Source organism: Etheostoma spectabile, chromosome 10 (genome assembly GCF_008692095.1).
Source record: "Etheostoma spectabile isolate EspeVRDwgs_2016 chromosome 10, UIUC_Espe_1.0, whole genome shotgun sequence".
Taxonomy (NCBI): Eukaryota; Metazoa; Chordata; class Actinopteri; order Perciformes; family Percidae; genus Etheostoma; species Etheostoma spectabile.
Window position 1 is genome coordinate 7,334,612 of NC_045742.1, and position 23,154 is coordinate 7,357,765.

The window sequence follows — 23,154 nt, forward strand, 5'->3', positions numbered from 1 at the left end:
ATTTTTAAAGGCCAGTTATTTCATGGATCCAGGATACCATGAATCATGACAAAGTTACCTTGGCCTTTGGAATTAAAATAGCCCCATATCATCACATACCCTTCACCATACCTAGGGATTGGCATGGTTTTGTTTCAGTTAGACTAATAGCTGGTTTGATTTGCATTGAGAGATGATCTAATGGAAAGTTCCCCATGCCTATACATTATTCATTCACAAAGAAAATTGGTATCCTTAAAAGGTTGGATTTTCTAAAGTTTCTGAATTAAGGCATTAAGATCAATTTCCAAAAGATGTTTTTTTATTCCTCTTTTTAAATCAAACTTATTCAAGCCAGTGTATGTAGGAGGGGTGTAACAATACACAGAAGTCCCGGTTTGGTTCACACTCCTTTTGAGTAGTCACGGTTCGGTGCGAGTTTGGCAAAGTGTAACCCCCCCCCCCCCCCCCCCCCCCCAAGAAATGAAGAATAAGTTCCTTCTTTGTTTTGAACAGTACTGTAGTAGTGCAAGTGTCAAAGACAGACATTATACTCTTGCTGGGGACTGAGGTAGCTGGTATATTATGGGTACACAAACCATTACAACCCTAATATCTACTAGTGTTCGTATTGAACATACTTGCAAAATGTTAATTGAATGTTTTTTGTTTTTTTTTAACATTTGATTCCTAAGCTATGTGCTTCTGGCAGCACAGGTATGTCTAAGATATCTTATGTTACGTTTTGGTAACTTAACTGAAAATTTAGATTGTTTGTCAGAAGAATGGGCATCTACAGTATATAGCAAATGTGGTGGGGTTTCATTTAGCACTGCATCATGATAAAATGACACAAACAAGAAGGGCAGTTGGACAGGTCCTAAAGTCAATCCCAAGGGAGGAAGGGGTCTGTACAGACTGTATATTTATGAAAAGCAGGGACGGTCTACTGCCAACATGGACCTAAGTTTATGCAACAAAAATGGCATGATTCAAATGAGAAAACAGTCTTACTACAACGGCCATTTAGTTGCTGTTATGAATCTTATTACATGATCAACATCAGAAGGTATACAAGTATGTATAAAAGTCATGGAATTGGAGCTCCATTGTTTTCTAGCACTTTGAGACTTCTTGTCTATGTTGGCATTAAAGCCAACATGTGATATGTTGAAACCATAAGAACAGTTACTAAATAGACCTTGGGGTAAAATTGTTTTCTCAAGTGCGGCATCCAAGGTCTAGAATGAACTTTAAACCTCCGGCAAAACTGTGGTCATGGTCAGTTATGGGAAGATTGCTGTCAAAGGTAAAGTGTTGCTGGTTATATTAAGCATAAGTGATAACCACATTGACACTTTTTTGGTGTATGTTTTCTTTCATTTAATCTGTTTACATCATCTTTCTTCTCATTGCCTTTTGTTTTATTGCAAGACTGCTTTTGTCTTGTGTGTTTCCCAGTCTGGTGTAATCACTATATTTGCAGGAAAGTTTTGAAGCTTGACTATTAGTCAACTTACACTCTCTACTCTACTATGGAGATTATAATTAGACCTCCAAACCAAAAGCCGGGCCTCCTCAAGGAAAGGCTCCTTCCATTAAGGCAATTTCGCTGTAATTCAGCATCCATTGCACAGCCACAATTAATGGATACTCAGGCTTTTACTTGTCAAAACCCTGCTGTGCATTTCATGCACAGGCTGCGAGAAGTGGTGTTAAACTGGTTTTATAATTCATGGTTCACTTTCCAGCATGTCACTTTTCTATCTCTAGAATGTATTAGAGAGATTTAAAAGAAGTAGAGTAACTTTCTTTTAATTCTAAGTGATCCTTAACTGAAGTACAAGGGCCAATTTGCTCAACACTTCTTAAGGGAAGATTTATTCTTGAACTTGATGACAAAGTGAGCCTGACCCAGTTCTAAGCTTCTCCTTTCTGTTGGAAAGTTGATCAATTCACAATTAAGCAAAGTGCAGTTATGCAAAAATAAAAAAAAGTTATTAATAATGGATAATGTAAAATGATGGATTATAAATGCAAATTATGGTTTGGGTTGAATAAATATTGACAGGCTTTAAGGCAGTTCTTAGGAGGAGACACCTGATGCATCATTTTTTAAAAAAAACAACCTTGAGCATTTGGTAGAGTTTATTGATGCCTTGGTTTCTGATAGGAAGCAATTATGTATATGGCACGCTGTATATACTTGTGGTTAAGTGCAGAAAGCCAATAACCCCCCCCACAAAAAAAATAAACTAGAGGGAAACGTTTATATGGTATATCCACATATCCAGCCTCTTAGGACACTATTGGGTGGTAGTAAGTGATGTGTTTTTACATTTTTAGAACAACAGCAGTTTAACATTACGTTACATACAGACACAGTGTTAAATATAGACAGAATAAATAATGGGAATTTAACTACAAGAAGTAAGAATTGTTTTGACAGAATAATACATCTAAATAAAGGACAGTTTACACCAGCAGTTTTTCCAACAATCCACATCTACTTTTAAAGCTCCAATTCCCCAATTCCATTTTTTTTTTTTTTTTTTGGGCAGCTGCAGCAAATTACACAATTCCCAATTTCACGTTTACGTGTTGGACATTTATTAACTTCATTGATAATGATCACTAAAGAGCCTCAGTTTCAGTATGTGGTGGACTTATACTTCTCATGGGAGTTTACTTGATGACTATTTTTGTCCTTTAAATTATAGATGTTAGTGGTAAAGTCAGTTTGTCCTGCTGCTGGCAGGGCAGCTTGTTCTAAGGAGGGTGATGCCATGACAGAGATCTTTGTGGAATCAATGAACAAATGCTTCAGTAGTGCTCACTTGCCACTGACATATCTGGTTTAAATTTACAGAAGAAACCTCAGAATTTATTTTAGGGCCCTTTGACTGAGAGACCGAGAGATGTTAAGTGTGCTTTACTGGCTGTCGGGATTGTTTAGCAGTTCCGTGAAAACAAATTTCTGCATTCATCCTCTTTTCTCAACATTTCTTAACATTCCGGTTGAAGGTGTTGGCACCCATTTGCAGCCGTGCAGCTGTTCAAGTGTGCTGTGGTGCGGATATAAAACTACTAGAACGCACAGACAGTTAGATGGTAGTGTACTGGTCTGTAACTCTCTGAGTTTGCAAAGTGTGAAGTTAATAGATGCATATGCTCAATATATTGCCGTCTTTAACACATACAAACATGCAAACAGGTGTCGGATGTTGCTCAGAATGGTGAAGGAACAGGTGTCACTCAACAATAAACCCTCAATAAAATAGAAAACGATGGGATCTGATATAGTTTAAAGCGATGCAGCCCTACTAGTGTGAAATATGATGAACAATAAAATCACTGACTCTCTTATGCTAAAGCTTAAGTGCTCTATGATTTACCTATTGCAGTAAGATAGTAGCGTTTTTCCATTAGTTGTTTTCCACAAGATAGCTGTGATAAAAATTAATCCAATTAGCGCTCCTCTTAGGCTCGGTTGCATACTAATGCTGGCTGTCCCTTAGGATCTCTCCCAACAGCTGCTTTGGAAACAGAATTGAGGCTGATCAGCCAGAGGTAATGCACTCACTGAAGCCATTTGTTAATGCTCTACAGCCACCTTGCTGTGTATAATGTTTGTGGGAGGAGAGAGAAATGGGTCGTAATTATCCTCTCGCCCTTTACTTAACACCTGTAATTTTTGCATTTTTACAAGTGTTATAGCAGTAATGCTGCAAAACACTATTATCTCTTCTGGTTCACTCGATGCAGAAGGATGAGACGGGCCATGCTGATAGATACTGAAAAGGCATTTTTCTTGAAGACTTTTCTTGAAGGGCATTAAAAAATAATCTCATTTAAGTGGAAAAGCTCAGAATACACATCAAAGGTAGTTCCATCCTTAACATGATGCCAAAGTTCTTTGAACTAAAGTTGAGTTGCTGAGGTTTCCATGTAAACAAAGACAAATGCATTGATAAATCCAGTCGTGAAGATGGGGAGTATGACTCTCTCAGACCATGTTGATTAAAGTTATTACCCTCAAAGATGCTAAAAAGACAAAACGTACAAGTCTGTGATGTTGAGATAACTAGCCTCCGATGTTTAAATGGACTGTTCTAATATAGCGCTTTTCTAGTCTTAACAACTAGTCAAAGCGCTTTTACATAGTACAGGAACCATTCACACACATTCATACACTGTGGGCGAGGCTGCCGTACAAGGTGTCACCTGCTCATCAGATCACTCACACACATTTACACTCCGGGGTTCAGTGTACACTTCAAGGACACTTTGAGATGGGACTGCAGGGATCGAACCAACAACCTTCCAATTGGCAGGCAACCGCTGAGCCACAGCCGCCCCTTGTATATTTTTCCGCCTTGTTTTCTCAGTTTAGTTATATTTTTCTATGCATGTCTGTTTATATTTTGTTTGTATGGTCTGTTTTTCTTTCACTTGAGAGCTTACAATCTTCATTGTGAAGTCTTCCTCTCTAACCCTCTGAATACAAAACAATCAACCTTCAAATCAAACACAAGCTTCTATTTACATTTCCTCACACAGTGTTTTGCTGTTCTAAACTGGGTTATGTCTTTGCCAAAAGATGAGAAGACGACATCTCTCCCTGTCAACATGTGTATTTGTCTTTATTGGCTTAAAGATCACCTCACTATTGTTGCCTTATTGTACAGCAGGGATCAACTTTTTTAGCAGTGCGACAATTGGCAGTTCAACTTTAAAAGCAGAAATAAGTATTTTCCTTGGTTAGACAAAAGGGGGAGTATGTGTGTTTCAGCGTTAAAGCTATCTTCTTTCTCTGTCAAACATTCAAGTCCACCGAGTCGCTCATCTTCAGCATCAAAAACAGAAACTCCATTCTTCCTGCTTTGGGAGAGAGTTGGCACAAATCAGCTCAACCATCCAAGATCAGAGAATGTTGACATGAGTGTGTATTCTGTTGTGGTGTTTTTCCCCTTTGAGTCTTGCGTATGGGCTATGAATACTCCGCATCTGGGAAACTACTCTCATCTCGTCTTCAAAAATCCTAACTCAAAGCAATTTGGGGTACACAATTGTTCATCCTAAGTAATATTAAACATCGTTGAGAGGGAGAGAGGAGGAGTGTATTAGAGGAATGAGAGACTTGGTGAAGAAAGACAGAGCGAGCAGGCATGTGTCGGAGAAAGAGAGCACTGGAGCATGATAGAGGATGTAGTAAGGGGGTTGGCTAAGCAACCTTAGTGCAATTTGTCTTCATGCAGCTGGCCCCTCGTAACATCCTGCAGGCCCAGGCTATTTTCCCTGACAAGCTTGTAGCCTCCAGTGCAATAGGTGATTTACCTCTTGCCGTGGCACTGACCAACATCCCATTCTGGGTGCAGAGCAGAGTAAATCAAATGTATGGACTTCACCGTTAATCACTAATTACAGGTTGGACGGTGAAGGTTGATCCTTTCCAGGGGGCTGCGTCCCTCAGGCCTCAAATTAGACAAAAAAAAAAGGAGCCAAGGCTCCTCTGATAAATCTCTCACAGAGGAGGTGCTGGACTCAAAGTGTTTGAGTTGGCTCCAACAGCCCATCTCTCTGAGGAGTTTCTCATTCAGGTTGGATTCTAGCCCTCGCTTCCTTCCTCCATCCACCAGTTAAAGCTGTGATAGAGCCTGCCTGGCTGTCTTCCTGCCCACTTTCATCTTTAAATTCTCCCTATAACTTCACACCTTTCTATCCCCCATGGGGATCAGCGACAAATCGAGTTTGGTGCTTGCAGCGTATTCCAGAAGCATTAAGATACCAGGGGGATGTAATTGAATGGTTAGGGAGGACATTATTGAAGGAGATTTTTGTCAGCGTAGCCACCCACCACCACCACAACATCGTGAAGACTGCCAAGTAGCTGCATGGTGTGTTGATGAGGGGAAGAGGATCATGGATTAGTCATGCGTGACTGATGGAAGATCCATTTTTCTTAATTCTTCACTTTCTGCAACAGAGTAGATTTAATGTTTTTTACTTTCCCTGCTGTGTTGTTTTCCTTGATTTGGTCATCACAGGTTATGGATTAATGGATTGGTTTTGTATCTGATTGTTTTGGTTCTTATTAATTTAGTACACCTACCTACACTTTTATTTAAGCTCAAACCTGTTAAGATGTTGGGTCTGGGAACTCACCATTGGCAGGGCTCAATCCAAGGGGCGGGATAAATGACTGTCTTTCAAATTCCCTCCGCACGCAATAGGATATCGCTACAACCAACCAGAGCAACGCTGGTTAATGTAAACTTTTGCCATATCCGAACAAATCTTCCTTTTTTAAGAATGACTTCAATGCTTAACTCCAAGCCTTCCAGAGTTGCAGCCAAAACCGATTCAATAGGCCGCTGCTCGCCAACAGCAACAACCATCTTCTCTGTTTTCAAGAAGCAGGGAATTTACGCGAAACTGTCTCTGCCATCCTTATGTTAAGCCCGCCCACCGACTCCATACATAATGTGATTGGCCTGACCAGAATTTGTTTTTACCAGCTTGCAAGCCAACGGAGAATTGCCCTACTGCCATTAGGGTAGGTCTAGATTTCTAGGCTACTTTACATCTGCACTGAACTTGGAAACAGGACATTTAAAAAATGTTTAACTTCAAAATTGACCCCCAAATTAGTTTCTAGTGAAATCATTAACCACAATTTCAATTATTAAATCCATTACAGTTTGCTTTTTGCATTTGTGTGCACTCACTATTTTCTTGGGCAATGGGGGGCTATAAGCAGCATTACAGTTGCATTTACGTTTGCTTTACTTCCAAATAAGTGGTAACTATCTAGCAAAACAACAAGGTGTTTGTTGCCTCTCTGGACTCATTTCTGTAAATGTTGCCATATCCCAAAGTCACACCAGGCAAAAAAAAAAGCAATCCAGTGATTTTCCGCAGGGTTGTGCAGTGGTGGGAGTGTCACTGAAGTGGCCCATATGTGTGAAGTCCTGTTGTGTTCTCTAATCCCCCAATGTAGCACAAGTAGACTTATATTTCACAGCCACTGTTTTCCATCAGATCGTTTCGATCCATCATGACGTGGGGTTGAGTTTCTCGAAAAGTTGAGTCGGTCCTAACTTTTCACCGCAGCAGCTCAGTTTTTTCCGTCTCCCCCCCGCAGCACCCCTTGCCTCAGCCTAAACACAATTCCCCCATTCAAAATGAATGAAAAGACCTGCATTTTTGCCGCACTGTCCAACGGTCGATGCAGGCTGTGTGAATGCAGACTTACTCTGAATACAATGTTATTTTAACCGATTGAACTGAAAGCCAGAGCTACAAAAATAAGACCCAAGTTGTAATATTAAACAATGCATTTTAGTCTTTGATGTTAAACAAAAAACAACTGAGTCCAAAGGTCTGATGCTATTTCGTTCAGCGTTATCTGGAAGGACCATTTATTTACCTCAGTTTGAAACAATTTGTGCTCTATTTGTCCGTCCACCAGAATGTAATATTTGACAGGTAGGGTGACTCTACAATGTCCCATTTATGGCGACGTTTTGTCGTTCACTAATGCAAATCCAAAGGTTGAGGCGTTGGGGGTCAGTGTATTATTAGGTAAAGTCACTGCTAGCAACAGATGCACATCTGTAAGCCCTGCAACAACCATTTTGTTGTTAAAACTTTGAAAGTATTGAGTATTTTAAAATAGCTACTTAATTTGGACAGAACCAAAGGGGCTCCACTAATAAACAATCTCTTTTTACTCATTTCTTTTCTCCCTGGCCATGTTGGCTCTCAAATATCCCCTGCTGACTGCCATTGTCTTGTCTAAATTACATGCAAACAGCTCCTAACTGATCAAACGTGTTCCATCAAATGATCTCCGTCACATTATGATGTCCACAAGGGAAATGTTTCAGTTGCTTTATGAAGTTGGTTATTCTTTTCATGTACTATTAAACTCAACTTCATTTTCTAGATCAATACAAGTGATGGGTTATGTTCATGACTAGAGTAATTTCCCTCAGTGCAGGCCTTCACAAGACATTTTTATCCTCAACCAATGAAAGAGACTGACTAATAAATGAAGAAGCTCATGTTTCCTTTTGACTGACTGATTGGCTCATTAATAAATGTTTGAACCTGCTTTCTTATATGATCTTTTATGTGTGTTGATTTGGTATGCAGAATTATAATTAAACATTTCATTTCAAAATTCTACAATTAAACACTAAAAAGAAGTGTATCATCCAAACAACACAATAATTATTAAAGGGAGTTCTTATAGTGAAATTAAAATCTAAAGATCACATGCAGACAAATAATTCACAGCTACTTGATATTGCAATATACATGGTGGGCATGGCAACAAGAACACCTCACCTAATATAATATAGATTCTTAATTTTTTTTAGGTCAACATTAGGGGTTGCATTGAATTGCATTACTGTAAAGCTTTTGTCCACAAAGCAGTGAGGGAAGTTAAGCAGAAGGAGTTTTCTATTGTTTTGCAAAGCCGTTTTTGTTATTTGGCCAGCTGAGTATACACAATAACATAAACGTCTTATAAAACGGTTTACAGATTTATGCAAATAAATACACCAATTTTATTTTAAAACTAGCAACCTGGGTAAAAGTAATTTTCACCGAGATTTCAGGTCCCCACGCACCCAAAAGTTCTGTTTCCCGCTGGAAGAGCAAATTGATCAAAGTTCATAGTTATGCTTCGATTAACAGAAAGTAAAAAGGAAAATAGGAAATGCAAAAATTAGGAAACGCAAATGAGCTGCTGATTATGCACCACAATTAAGTAAAAGAAGAGAAAGACAGAAAGAAAGAAGTGGTATATTTTCTACCAGGATTTTTTCATTGTTGTTTTCTTTAATCAGTTTATATAATCAAATCAAACAAACAGTTAAGGTTCCTGGATTTGTATAAGCAAAACAACACCAGGACAAACTATAGTCTCACAAATTACCACAGAACTCTCCCCTCTAACAGTACAATCATGCGAAATTAAGAGTTATACCGCACTCAGAGGAAACAGCTGTTATTAATCCTCTAATTTTTATGTAATCCTGGCAGAGATTTTCCTGGGTTTAAGCAGGGTTTGATTGGGCCAAATTAGAGATTAGAAGTCTTAATTTGGAGCTTTGCACTGAAAAGATACGTATGAGTTTTTTTTTACGGCTACAGTGTGATTGGTCTGGATCTAATGGGCTAGCCAAGTTCCCAGTTCAGAGACACAACAAGTGGACCAAACACTGCAAATGAGTGAGAAGGTTAAAAAAGCATTCAGAAGCCATTGGTACAGGGGCACCAGAGTCACGCTGTAATTGAAGGCGCTCTCATCCTGATTCTCTGGGCTGTGGCGAGTGAACTGTCTGCTGGTCCTGCTCTTTCATTAGGTTTTTTATTTCATGCCCTTAGGAGCAGAACAAATTGAGTCTCTGTTTCCGTTTGCTTTGTTGCTCATTACCCAAAAGAAAGGATTCTCTCACAGGCCACGTTACATAATACCACCAAAGAATGGATGAGTGTACATTGTAGTCATTGTCTTATCAAACTACTGGATGCACAAAATGTGTTAACCAACCATAACCATGCTGACCTCTTACCAACCCACCCTGGCTTTTCTTTGTGGCAATTATCCTCTCAGTAATAGGGAGAAATGATGGCCGCAGAGAAAACTACAACAAATCATTATCACAAGAAACGTGTTTCAAAAACCTTTAGGTATTGTAGGAAGACTGAATCGAGCTAAGCATCAACTCTGGTCGAGGTCTAGGGCTTTTCTCGTGTTACTTTCATCAGAAAGGGTGCACTCCTGGGCTTTTATAACAATGTGGAGAGCCTAGCTTGTTTTAAACTCTCAGAGCACTGAGCATGTTAAAAATAGTCCAACCTCTAGTTACAAAGCAGCCCACTTCAGATGTGGTTTCAGCAGTCATCAGACCAGCAGCACCGGGGCCTCCCAAAAGTGTTTGCTCTGAACCGTTAGCTTAAAAAGAGTTACATAGTGGTGAAACCAGGGTCCTTGGAGAAACCCGAAGAGAAAGTAGAACTCTCATTATAGTGTCATTACATTAATTATGCAAAGTATTTATAGAACTTAATTTCTTCCCATTACTTTGCAAATTGCAATAATTGTGCTGCCTCAGTGCATCTCTAACTAAAAAAACATCTGCCTCTATAGCACAACAGCATCTAATTGATACACTCTTCTGTTCTGCATTCTTATTTTAAGCTTCATTAAGAGAAACATGTGGGCAAAACATGAATTATTGCATTGTGAAGTATCTCATGGGTGTATTCCTCTGAATTATGAGCTGTTACAAGACAGATGTGTTCATTCAATTTCAGATATAAAATATTTGCAAGCTCTGACTTTTTCAGAGCTTTTGTTTTCTTCGATGGTTCAAGCTAATTTACCCAAAATATATTTTACAGCAGTTTACTTATTAGTTATCTTTTCAAAAGGTGTATTTGTTTAGTTTCCTTAGACAATCACTCTGACATGTTGTTGTTTTTTTTCCTCTCATCAACAGATGTTTACCTGCTCACCCTTCCAGATGACCAGAAACGGAGCGTCACCACTGTAATAGTCGGCCAGAGCGTCGTCTTGACGTGTGCTATCACCGGGGAGCGGAGGCCTCCTATATTGTGGAAGAGAAACCATCAATATCTGAACTCCTTGAACCTGGAAGACATCAATGTAAGAGCCTGCATCACTCTCTGATTTTCTTGTTTATGGGTAGATAAATGTGTAGATAAGTAGGATAGAAAGATAGGTAGATGCATTGTGGATGCACAGATACATTAACAGGTAGACAGACACACACAGTGGAATGGCTCTAACACTTGCAGTGCACAGGTCTAATTATTGTGTTTTCCCGTTATAAGGCATCATCAATTCTTAACGACTAGAGCAAGAGCTGTACATTTGAGATAATTGCATCCTATATTTCTTTCTTATGTTTCAACATATTGGCAGTGGCTCAGATTGTCAGCACATTTTGTTTGACGGTTGGCACCGGCTTTTTATTGCAGTTATGAGAGTAATCTAGGATGTCAGTTTGTGTTCTTAGCGTCTGTGTTTAGAGACTGCTGGGAGGAACAAGGATTTCAGACAAAGAAGGAAGATGAAGGGGGATACCAAAGGGGTTCAGCCCTAGAGGAAGGACCTACTTTTACAACTCGGTGAAAGACTGTATATGCGTGTACTGTATCTGTCTGTCTCTCTGTGCGTGTGTTAATCTGCATGCACGGCCTCAGACAGCCCTCTGTGTCACTTTCATCCACATCAAAAGGAGCAAAGATACTTAAGTGGTGAGGTACAGAAAAGGCAAACCTCCTTTGCCTAACCCTTTTCGTCTCTCTGTGTGTCAGGGTTGACCAAGATGAGTGTGACACTTCTGTGCATAATTAAGTCAACACTGTCGCAGTAGATAAAGGGAGACCAAGCGAAGCCACTAATGTAACATTAAATGTTGATGACCCTTAAAATGAATAAGAGGCGCCCAGCTGTCGCCAGTCATCCTTGGCAACATCAACTGGCTCTAAACTAGTGTGCCGGTTCTGGTTGTTGGTAATGTGTGAATCCCATAAGGAGCAGCTTCAACACCATAAAGGGACTTCAAGGCCGGGCATATGAGAGTAACAGCCTTCCCACCATTTGCCTTTTCAGTCATTTTCTGTAATATATTATGACTGCTTTTATGCAATGCATTGCTATAAAAGATGTATGCAAGTGCTGTGTGTAACCAAAAAAGAAACGTCAAGACAGATTTTTTCTTGAAAACTCTCTGAATATCTTCTGGAGGCTGTATGGGAGACAAAAAGAGAGGTGCAAGGTCTTGTAAGGGAAAGGCAGGCTTTGATCTATCTTTCATATATATATATATATATATATATATATATTTTAAGAACGGTTTTAGTTTTTTTTTTTTTTTTTCAGATTCAATAGAACTTCTGTTTCATCTCCTAATTTTGCCTGAAGACACACAGCAGAGTTCAGTGTCCCGACCAGGGGTGGTCTTTGTCTGCGCTTCACACACAGCCATCAGTTTGCCAATGACTACTGTTAGGTCTTGCACGGGTGTATTTTCCAATTTAAAATGTCAGGTCAGCTGATGAAAGCATCAGCTGCCAAATGCTATTCAGGATATCCAATGTAGCATTGTAGCTATCCAAAAGCTTTGTGTGAAGTTAATCGATAGCTGGAATAATGACAACATATACACCAATGTTTCAGCTTTTCACTGTGGAATCATACATGCTTCATTTTTCCCTTTTATTGAGCCAGTGGAAACAAGAACAGGCTGTGATGGTAATAAATCAAAGCTTGGCCTTTTGTGGTTTCCACCATCCTACTCCTGAAGACGTCAACTTTTGATTTCAGTCCCCAGAACCCATAGCTTGAGTTATTCATCATAGATAGAACAGAGCAGAAAGAAGGATGTAATTAACACTTTGCATTTTAATTAATTCACCCTAAACTACTTTGGTAGCCACAGGATCTTTATTTTGCCTGTGTTTTATGTTGTTGCATAAAATTACACTTCTTCTGTCGCTATGGTATCTACAGCATGCTGGGTTGATGCCAGTGCAGCGCCATTAAGTGAGACAGTGTTAAAGCACTGCTACTCTCTCTCCCCTTTCATGTCTTCAGCTGTCCTGTCAAATTCAAGGCTGAAAATGCTCCAAAAAATGCTCTTTAAAAAAATAAATAAAACTACTACAGGGAATAATCGGTCTTCTCAGACTAAGAGAACTTGCCGACTATGACCCATTGTCAGATTTTATATTTTTTTGTGATTTTTTTTGTGTCTAACAAAGCCTAAGTTTACAACCTCCGATAGTGCACAGATTACCTCCAGAACATGGAACACCACCATCAGATCCCTCACAGCACCAAGTGAAAGTACTAATAGAACATTAGCTGCACACCATAACTGGCTTAATCCAGATTTATTTTTGGCTCTCAGACTTTATCATTATTGTCCTTTCCAGAGAGGAGAATGGATTTTGTCTGCACCTGGCATCCACGGACTAATTCTAAATTGCCTTGCAGACAATTTCTGTATAATTGCAGGCTGTTAATATTTGTGAGCATCCATTGCCAGCCTTAATTAGAGTCATATTCATGCGAGTACACATGGGAGGTTTACGCAGTCTAACCGTGCAGGCCTTCCCAGTTTAGACTGTAGTTATTTTAGAAATTTTGTCGACATTCATATTTGTAAATCGCACATTAATCCCAGTGGTGGGCTTGTATCCTGGAGTTCAATAGAGCCTCTCTAAATTTTGACAAAGCAGCTTACTGTAATTCCGTGAAGTTGACAGTTACTGGCTATTGCATCATCATCCAAGGCTGTCAGTATATCAATCCTCCCTGAGTGGCCAAGCCAAAGACACAGTCTTGGTGTGTGTGTGTGTGTGTGTGTGTGTGTGTGTGTGTGTGTGTGTGTGTGTGTGTGTGTGTGTGTGTGTGAGAGAGAGAGATATACATTCATGTTTGCATTTGGGGATTCCAATTATCTGGTCTCAGAAATAGTTTGGAAGATTAAAAATGCATGTGTTATTTGAAAGATTGTGAAGTTTGTTTTTTTGAAGACTGCAGCTTCAACAGGAATAGATAAAGCGCAGGAAGAAGTACAATCTGAGCTGAATCTTTCTTCATCTTTTCTTATCATGTCCTTTGGAATATGTTTCTTTTCTCCTGTAATGCTTTGGTGCCTTATTCTGGTGGGTTTACCATTATCTTTGCCTGTGGAGATGTACCATGTTGTCCTTTTAAATGTATGTGATCATTAATATCTACATTTCGTTTTGATCAGTGTGTAGGACTACCACTTTATGCGATACTGTGCAATTTGTAGTCTTCCTGTGCCGTTTGCAGAAGATGAAAGAATGAAGCTGTGCAACTTCATATGGCAGATAACACATGGATCTTACTGGATCAAAGTTGCATATTTTAGTATTTATTATTATCTCCAACTCAAAAAAACAAGGTCCAACAAGGTCAATCATTTGGTCCGGGAGCCTCATGCACTCTGAACTATTTCTACATTATCCTGACTTTAGATCTTTATTGAGGTATATACTGAACTTTGTCTGTAAAATTATGCAATTCACTCAAAACCACACCAGAAGAACTGTCACCTGCTTTTAAATCAATTTCTTATGCTTTTATTGAACTAAACTTTTATTGAACTAAATGTTTGACCTCTGTTTTACTCAACAGATCCCGTCCCAGGTAGGGTGTTTTTTGTTTTTTGTCTCACCAGACTGAGATTGCTTCATTTTTTCTTTACATTCACAAAAAGCCCACAAAGCTAATGAGGTGCCTACAATAGATGCATGATGTTGTTATAAGAAATGCACAGGTTAATAACATCAAATAAATGATCAGTTTAAATCAAAGGATAAAGGATAAGATGTTAATGTAATAGAATATATAACAAATCCCATGAAAGGCCAAAACCAACCAAGCGTTAGTTCATCTCTCAATGCTTTGACTTCCCTAGCCTGTATTCGAAATCTTTAAATACTGGTCACAAATAACTTTAAAAAAAAGGCAAAATAATTTTCAAAACAGCTGGTCAAAAATAAACAGTGGCTTTAATCGTTGTAATGAAGGAACATATCAACCAGTGAAATAGTGTGGCTCATTTACAGTATGAAAACAAAATTGTGTTTGTGATACTCACAGCATCACAAACACAATTCAACAGCAACCTTTTCTTTCCAGAAACTGTTCCCAATACTCGGAGTAATTGAACGCTTCTAACAAGTTTTGCGGGGACTGTTTCTTTGGTAGGTCCAGTGGAAATTGTTGACAGTGAGTGCTGTGGAGGATGCGTGCAGAGTAATGGAAAACATCCTTTCTCGAAAAACACATCATGCTGAATCTTTTCTAAATGTCATTTTTCAAAGCTGTGAGCACCGCAAATAAAATTACATTCAACTCAATTATATTGGGGTGGAGGTAGAAATGTTTGCAGCTGAAATCTCGAAACATTTGCGCCCAAAACTGAAAGGATCTGTGTGGCTACAGTTAATACCACCAGAGACAAGTGAGAAAACAGGATTTCTTTCATTTAAGTAAACCTGCCCTTTAATGTCAACCCACCCCCTATTTTAAGTTGCGTTGCCTCACTATACTTGCATTCTGGGGACATGTTAATCACACACCTGAGAGTATTTTCACTCAACGTATTGTGTTCCTCACAAGTTTTCATTAAGGCTAGCCTGGAAACTTCTTCAAAGGCCATTTTGAATTGCCTCGTCACTACTAGAGGTTAGCTATCCAATGAGGTGGCCCTTGTCCTTTCAGAGGTGACCTGGCACTGACAGCTTTATTAATTATCGTTTCTTGAGGGCTATGGCCTATTTGTAAATCCACCTCTACCTGCCCTTTTCTCCCATCCCTCCGAGTAGTCGTACACTGGCCTGCTTTGTCTGCAGAGAGCTGCGTGCTAGGTGCTGCTGATAGCTGAGGTGAGGTGGGGGAATCATGTCGACAGCCTCCGCCGTGGCTCGTTCCACCACTCTGAGTTTCATTTCTCCCCCCATTCATTTTTCATTTAAGAAGGTGACACAATATGCTCTCAGCCCAAGGGGCCAAAACGCACCATCGATTTCCCCTCATATTGTGAAGCTCTGATGCTTCACTCAGCTCAAGCCGTTACCGAGCTTGTAGGTTAGATCGGAGCACACCGGGACGAACTGATAAACACACTGTGTGCCTGTAAACACGGTGGCTGACTCTCCTCACTTGTCTGTAGACATTTAAGGAGAAGCTGAATGCCAAGATGTAAACAGCCAGCAAGGATGTGATCAAAATGTTAAAAGCTATTTAATGAGAAAATGCAATTGCTTTGTTATGAACTCTTCTGAAAGAGGACTGGTAAGGGGAATTATTTTAATAAAAGAACGCTCAGTTCAGTTATAAGCAACGAGGAGCACAGGGGCAGACTTAGACATTCTTAAGAGCAAAGGTTCAACCCATTAAAGAATATGAATGGTTTTTCAAAGCATGGCACCAATCAGGAATGAAAACGTTTTGGCACTTGGAGTTCATCAATGTTGTGAGCACTGAAGAAGACTCTAATGAAGGCTGAGTGCTGGATCATGTTCATTTCTGAAAAGCAGCTGTGCATTTGGAACGTGGATAAAACCTATTATCAGCACAGGCCGGTATTTTGTTCATGAATTTTCCCTGTAGGTTTACATTTACATTTTTATTTAAAATATAATCACCTGATATAGTTAATGTGCTAAAATGACTACCGTCATATGATTTGACACATATTTGAGTTTTTCTCTTAAATTAAGGGACTCATTTAAAGTTGTATTTTGAATACAGTGTACTGCAACATGACATAAGACAATATGATTACTACACCAGGGTTACTGTGAGAGTAAAGCAATATTTTCTTAAAGAGAAGAATAAGACATTTCATCAAACGTCTCACTCTTGGTAATATACAAGACTAACCTTATAGAGTAACTCTCAAGTGATGGAAAACATTCAGCCAATCAGCCACCTTTACTTAGTAATACATTACTCTGCAAATGTGAGTGTATACAGTATATTTCAATTTAATCAGTCACTTATATTTATGTAAAATCTTCAATTCATACTGTAGCAAATAACAATACAATGTATTATATACATCTATAAATATGGATACAACTGGCTAAAATGAAAATATGTCTAATAGGGTGCATCTTAGCCACTGTCTCTGTCCAGCAGCCATGCACGACCCCGACATGTTGCTCTTAACCAATTTAAGACATCCGTTTTAATTCAGAGATTTGACAAACAGCTTTTAATGTTACATTTGTGAGTAGAAGTAAAGGTTAACCAATTTAACTTTTAACCAAAACACAAGGGGTTGACTTTTTTTCCGGAAACGATCACCACCCCGTCTTTTGCCCTTTTTATTAACATAAACACCACCAATGCACTTCATATAAAACAAAAAAACATTGCAATGACTTGCCAATATGGCTTGATCTTAAAAAGGTAGCACACAGTCACTTTTTGTCCGACTGATTTATAAATGGGCTCATTAGCTTTGGGGGCTTCTATTTGTGCTGCAGTTGTGCAGCATTCTGTTTGCTGTCTTTCCTTGTTCAACACCATTTTCTTTGTGTTAACTGGCTTAGTAATCACACCACAGCATGAAGTTCACATCATGGATGTTTTTTTTTCTTTTTTTTTGCTTAAGTAGGCCACATGACAACTGAAGCGCAACATGTTTTATGTATTTATGGGACATTCATAAGGATAACAATTTGCATTTTGGCCTTTTCAGGGACAATGCATCTAAAAAGAGCAGTAGAAGTTACTTTGATTGACCATACGTCTGCAGAACTATATTGCCCTTTTTTTGTTTTAAAAGCAGCCAACACAGTCATTTCTAAGCTAATCAATTATAGCCTCAGTCCCTTTCCATCAGATCATGTTTCTCTGATTGGAAAAATGAAAAAAATGTGTGATATTAAAAAGTTATTTTTCTTTGTGTTTTCTGTGGCACCAGATGGCTTTAACGTTTGACATAGATTGATAGATATTGCTGTACAATGTGCCTTTCTGAACAATTGCTGTTGTATTTTTCATTTCCTATGCTATGAAACATGTTTATCTTCTCATCTGCACACTGCAGGCTTGTTGCGTTTCCATTGTAACCATTCATTTGCAGCTTCAAATGCCTTCACTACTGCACTGTTGGAACAACACCACTAATACATTCTGTAAGTCATTAAGAATTTTCGTTTTCTCTTTCTCTGGTAGGACTTTGGGGATGATGGTTCACTGTACATCACTAAGGTGACAACAACCCACATGGGCAACTATACCTGTCATGCTGATGGATACGAGAAACTTTTTCAGACTCACACTCTTCAAGTGAATGGTAAGAGATGCCACAAAGACAGAGTGCACTATTTTTGTTTAAATAATGTCATAATCTGCTGTACTTTACTAGCCAAAGTGGTAGGCTTTCCACTCTTAAAGTCCAACTGGAATTACTTACATTTTTAAGAAAAGAAAAGAAAAAAAAAATCAGAAACCAAATATGCTTTTGGCTTGGTTTCATAATGGCATCCCCTTGTTTTGCTTTAGTTTGATAGAATATCGCTCTGGTATCCGTCTAAATATGGGAACCTCATTTCTGTACAGCCAATCAAATCTTCAAAATGTCAGCGTTCTACTGTATCATTGGCTGAGGACGCATTGTGGACGCGTTGAGATCCGATCACTGAAACCGCATTCAGAAGTGGTCTAAGCCGCATTTGTCCACATTCTAATAGCAGTGTCCTGTGTCCACATTGAGGACCACCTATTCTACTGTGATTGGTAATACTTACTCATTAAAAGTATTTCTCATGCCACAGAAACCACTGACTGAATCGTGTGTTTCGGAGATTATTATCATACTGTCGGTGATGTGTGTTTTTTGTTTCATAAAACGTTCCCGAATTCACCATTCAAATTAAAGTTAAATTAAAGTAAAATAAAAATCCACTTTTATGAAAGTATATTGGGTTAGTATTCCTTGGAATCAAAGGTCCTTTTTCTAAAACGCTCCCTCCCCAGCAGTACAGCAGTATTCAGTGTCTCGGAATAACTGTGACTGTAGTCGTAGTGGCTTGTGCTGTTTTGATGTCTTTTTTAGCTACTTTTACAAACGCACACTTTACCACTGCTATAAAATCAAAGGTTGGATTACAGACAGAAGTTAGTTTGTGTGGCATCTTGCTGCATGTGTGATTTCATTTCAGGGAAGTGAAGTACTGTAAATGTAAGGGCACTCTAGTGTTCTGGCACTGGAAGTAATTTGTTGTTAGGTCTAGGGGATTTAATAACCACTGTGCCTTATGACTGTACCAGCTACCAACTGGCCACGACATACCTGATTTACTAAAAAAAGGATGTGGGCCTTACTTAACCCGAAACCCAGGCGAGTTTGGTCAGCTACTCCAGTCCTTCCCCGCTATGTTGCACACAGTACTGCAGTAGGTGCCAGCTCGCAAATCACTTCACACAGAGTTAAAAGTCTTTGTACTTCAACATCATCACAAAGAGTTGTTTGCAGCAGCACACCATTCTCCTCTACTCTCACTCCCAGGATCGTATTACGCAAGACCTGCCCTCTTAAGACTGACAACCTCTGACGTGACATTAACCGCTTTGTCTATAAATATTTATTCTGTCTTATTCAATTATATTAAAGCCCAAAAGACTTCCGTTTACTGGTGACTGATTAAAAAATGTTGACCATTGTTCAACTTTGACTTGTGAATTGCACAGTCAACCAATAGAATCAAAGCTACATCAAAGCTTGTTTTTGGAGACAGAAGTAATTATTCTAGCACTTTATTACTGCCTTGTTTTTAACAGCATTACGCTACCATACTAGAAACTGCAGCACTGTTCGCACACATTGCTTTTAGTCTAGACGCTTTGCTAAATATTTACTTGTCATCCACAATTGACTTATAACATCATATTTGTTTGACTGAAGGCCTGTACTTTTAGTCAGCCTTGTTGTCCATTATCTGTGAATAGTTTTGTATTCCACTGTCTGTTAATTAGTCTGGGATAGTCTTTTGTATGGTAGACCTGCCATGTGAATGCTGAAACCGAGACTGTATGGAGAGGGCAAAGGTGGATTGAGATTGTGTAAATGAGCCTGTTTTCTCCCATTCTGGTGAGTTCAATGTGAATAATGTATGTGTCGAAGTAGAAAAGCTCCACATTTTTATTACATTTGACAGACAGTTAGTTCATTATCATTCTTCTAAAAGAATACTCCAAGGTTAATTGCAATGATCTACATTTCTTCTACCAAGCATTGTGTTTACTGAAACAGAGTGAATCTCATGAGACCCATGACTTTTGGTCTTAATTGAAACTGAAACTTCCAGATGACCTTTTTTTTACTGCAGGCTATGAATTTTACTTTCATGGTCTGGGTGAAGTCCCCAAGGACCAGCTTATCACCCTGTCATGACTACGGAGAATTTCTAAAACTCAATTAAGAAACAGCTTAAAAAAGTAATTCTGAGAAACTGAATTCAGAGTACTGTCCATCACTCCGAGGTCACATGAGAATGAAAAAGATACACAGTATTTGGAATTTTTATTTAGAAAAGCTGATGAAATTTAGACTGGAGGTACTTTAGAAGAAACTTTTGATTTCCCTATGAAGCTTGTGCAGTGCATGGATGATCATTCAGTGGTTTGGGGCTTTAATCCCTTTTCCCCCCACATACACACAACACACTGATTCATCAACATATCCCTCATGGATTTTACACATGCTCTTTTTGTATTGTTGTGCGCTCTTACTGGCAGTCAGCCTCTTTGTATTGTCTGCCCCACGTTGATGAAAACAATTATGCTTTTCTTTGTTGTACACTATTATCTTCAATATGTACATTTTGTTGTGATTATTTGTTATCTTCAGTATGCAATGTCCGCTCTTGTTTTTTAGTTTTATCTATAGGCCTTTCTTTGTTGCAGTGACCCCACTTTACAATCGGGAATCAATAAAGTTACATCTAATTTGTATTGTGGCTGCAAAGTTCGTCTACTCTCCCAGCCACTTTAGTAGAAAACAAATCGTTTTTTTGGGGTAAATTAATGAAAGTCTTGGTTGAATCGTCAAATACAGAAACTACTTTTGCTGCTTGAGAAATACATTTAGTTTTCCACTCTGGGAAGCTGAATTCATTTTAAAAACATAATTTGAAATTTAAGTATTTCTGATGGATAAATTGTAACAATATGGATCCTAATGTTGTTTACGTCTGCCTGGCAGCATCATCTTTCAAAAGGTAGCTCTAGCTGTTTGCAGATATTAATGATACATAACACATACATTACTGATGCAGTGTCGATGTGCAGTTATTTGTCAACGTCATTCATTATTGCCCTCTCACTGTTTTTGAGAATGATCTAGTAACACCCTCATGAAAAATGACCACCTCATCCTGGTGGGGGGTTGTGTTCCTCTGTAACCGTGGAAGTTATGCTGTTGGGGTTTACAGCTCCTTGTAGGGACTCCCAAGAGGGAGGGGGGGGGGATGTCACAGGTCTAACTGCTGATGTGCCTGGTGACTGAGCCTATACCTGTGGGGCCTTGTTGGGAAGTAATGTGAGACTGCCAACACGTAAGCCTCCAAGGTTAGCTGTATGTGGCAGGCAAGGGATGGGATGTGCTGATCCCTGGCTACAAAACTTGCCCTCGGGACTTGGGATGACATCTATCTAGTGGGAACGAGCCAGACCTAGAGGTGGAGCAACTAAGTAGTTGAGCTCACCTCAATGCACAGCAGCAGCTCTAAGACCAGAATCCTTGATCACGGTTGCATCTCATACTTCTTATTTGATAGCTCCTTAACTCCTCGGCTGAAACAAAAGTTGTTCTGTCCCTCCTCGGTGATGGCCGTCTCAAAGCTCTTAATTCGGCCCCGAAGACCGAGAAGTGAGCATAGAGGAGGGATCATCAAGGAGGTATGGGCGAGGATACACAAGAGCAGCCTTCCCGGAAGCCGTGCAGCTGAAGGAAATGCTAACTCCACCCATGCAGCTGACAAATTCAAAGGAACGCTTCAGAGGAAAGGACGTCTCATCCCTCTAAAACACATTTGCTCGTTGCCTCTCTCATCCCATGATTTCCTTGCGTCTATCCCGTGCCTCCTTGTTGAGGAGGGACTCAGATGCGAGGAAGGGAGGCAAGTGGAGTAATTTAAGGGTTATGAGTTGCTGAACTGTTGTGGGTATACTTACATGTTGGAGTTTTCCCCAGAGGGCGAGAGGGTTACCCACATATGACTGCATGTTGCATGAGAGGAAGGCTCTGACTGTTGCTGTGCCTATGTGACTCTAGAGAGTGTGAGCCACCTGAGGACATCAGAGTTTTGTTAAGGGGAGTTGGGTACTAACAAAGAAATGGGTAGAGGAGCGATTGAGACTGAGTAACTATAACTGCAACAATTAGTCGAATAATTGATTAGTTGATCAACAGAAAATTAATCTATTTAAACTAACTGCTTCTTCTTTTCAGCCGCCAACAGGTGACTCCGAGCCGCGTACAGGCGCCGCCAGATGACGGCTCTTTCAGGCGCCTTGGTAGTAAAGTTTAGCCAGAAAAAATGAGCGCCATCCGACAGTTACGTTGAGGCACCAAAACAACTTGTTAAGTTCAGAAAATAGATCGGATTTGGATTAAAAACGCTCTTGAGGAACAAACGAGCATTTACCGTGTGAAAGCATTTTTGTTTTGGCCGCGTTGTGAACTCCACTCTCCGGCTCGAAATGGATGTGGTACTATTTCTTTTAAAGTTTATTTTCCATTGAATATTGAAGTGCATACGTGTTTTGGCATGGCCGGCTGAGTGGCACTATATATTTATCAAAAGGGGGATTCAATTCTTGCATGTTTTGCTTTGTTGTGCATGATCAAAAAACATCCCCCACATCGGCTTTCTTTCACAAATGGCACCCTGCACACATGCCAAATATTCTCTTATTCTGTTTTATTTGTATGACAATAAATTCAATACTTTAAGGTTAAAGACAGATTATGGCCTCTGAGAAATCTAATAAACTAAACAATTATTTGGCAGATTGATTAAAAATGAAATAGTCATTAGTTGCAGCCCTAGGTGGAACTGGATATAAACCTGGGTGTTTATTTATTTATTTTGGCACTTGGTAAGAGCTGTCTATAATGTAGAACATGTTTAAGCATACTATGTACCTGGTAACAGCACACCTAAGGCCAATGCTCATTGATAGACTTTGTGGTCATAATCTGACCTGGGGATATCTGTTGGACTTTATCTCTTAGCTTTCAAGTGGAGCTTTCAAGTGCTCTCCACTTGGAAAGTTGAATTAAAGCTGCTCCTGCTGCAAATGATCAAAAACATAGCCTTCATACAGTCTTTATTGGTTCCAAAATAAATTGTGTATCTGTTTTTACTAAATATTTTGCACACACTGTTTAGACATGTCAATTTCGATACAAAATATCAAACATAATATTGGTAATTGCTTTTGGCTTCTTTAAATCAACAAGACCATCGTTAGTACAACTGCCTCTAATTTAAATGTAAAATCAGAGATGCCATAGTACATTCTACAGTACAATAAGTATTACCAATATCTTAGCACACACACACACACAC

The 23,154-nt window shown here is 39.3% G+C and overlaps 1 protein-coding gene across 2 annotated transcripts in view; it reads left to right on the forward strand.

Annotated features, from left to right (window-relative positions):
• Window positions 1-23,154, forward strand: part of fstl5 (follistatin-like 5) — a 157,430-nt gene that overhangs the window by 90,580 nt on the left and 43,696 nt on the right. The window contains exons 7-9 of one of the 2 annotated variants that reach the window (XM_032527709.1): window positions 10,497-10,663; window positions 14,195-14,206; window positions 17,753-17,873. In XM_032527709.1, coding sequence (XP_032383600.1) covers window positions 10,497-10,663; window positions 14,195-14,206; window positions 17,753-17,873 — 300 coding nt within the window. The remainder of the gene's footprint in view (window positions 1-10,496; window positions 10,664-14,194; window positions 14,207-17,752; window positions 17,874-23,154) is intronic. The other variant, XM_032527710.1, reaches the window with a different exon arrangement.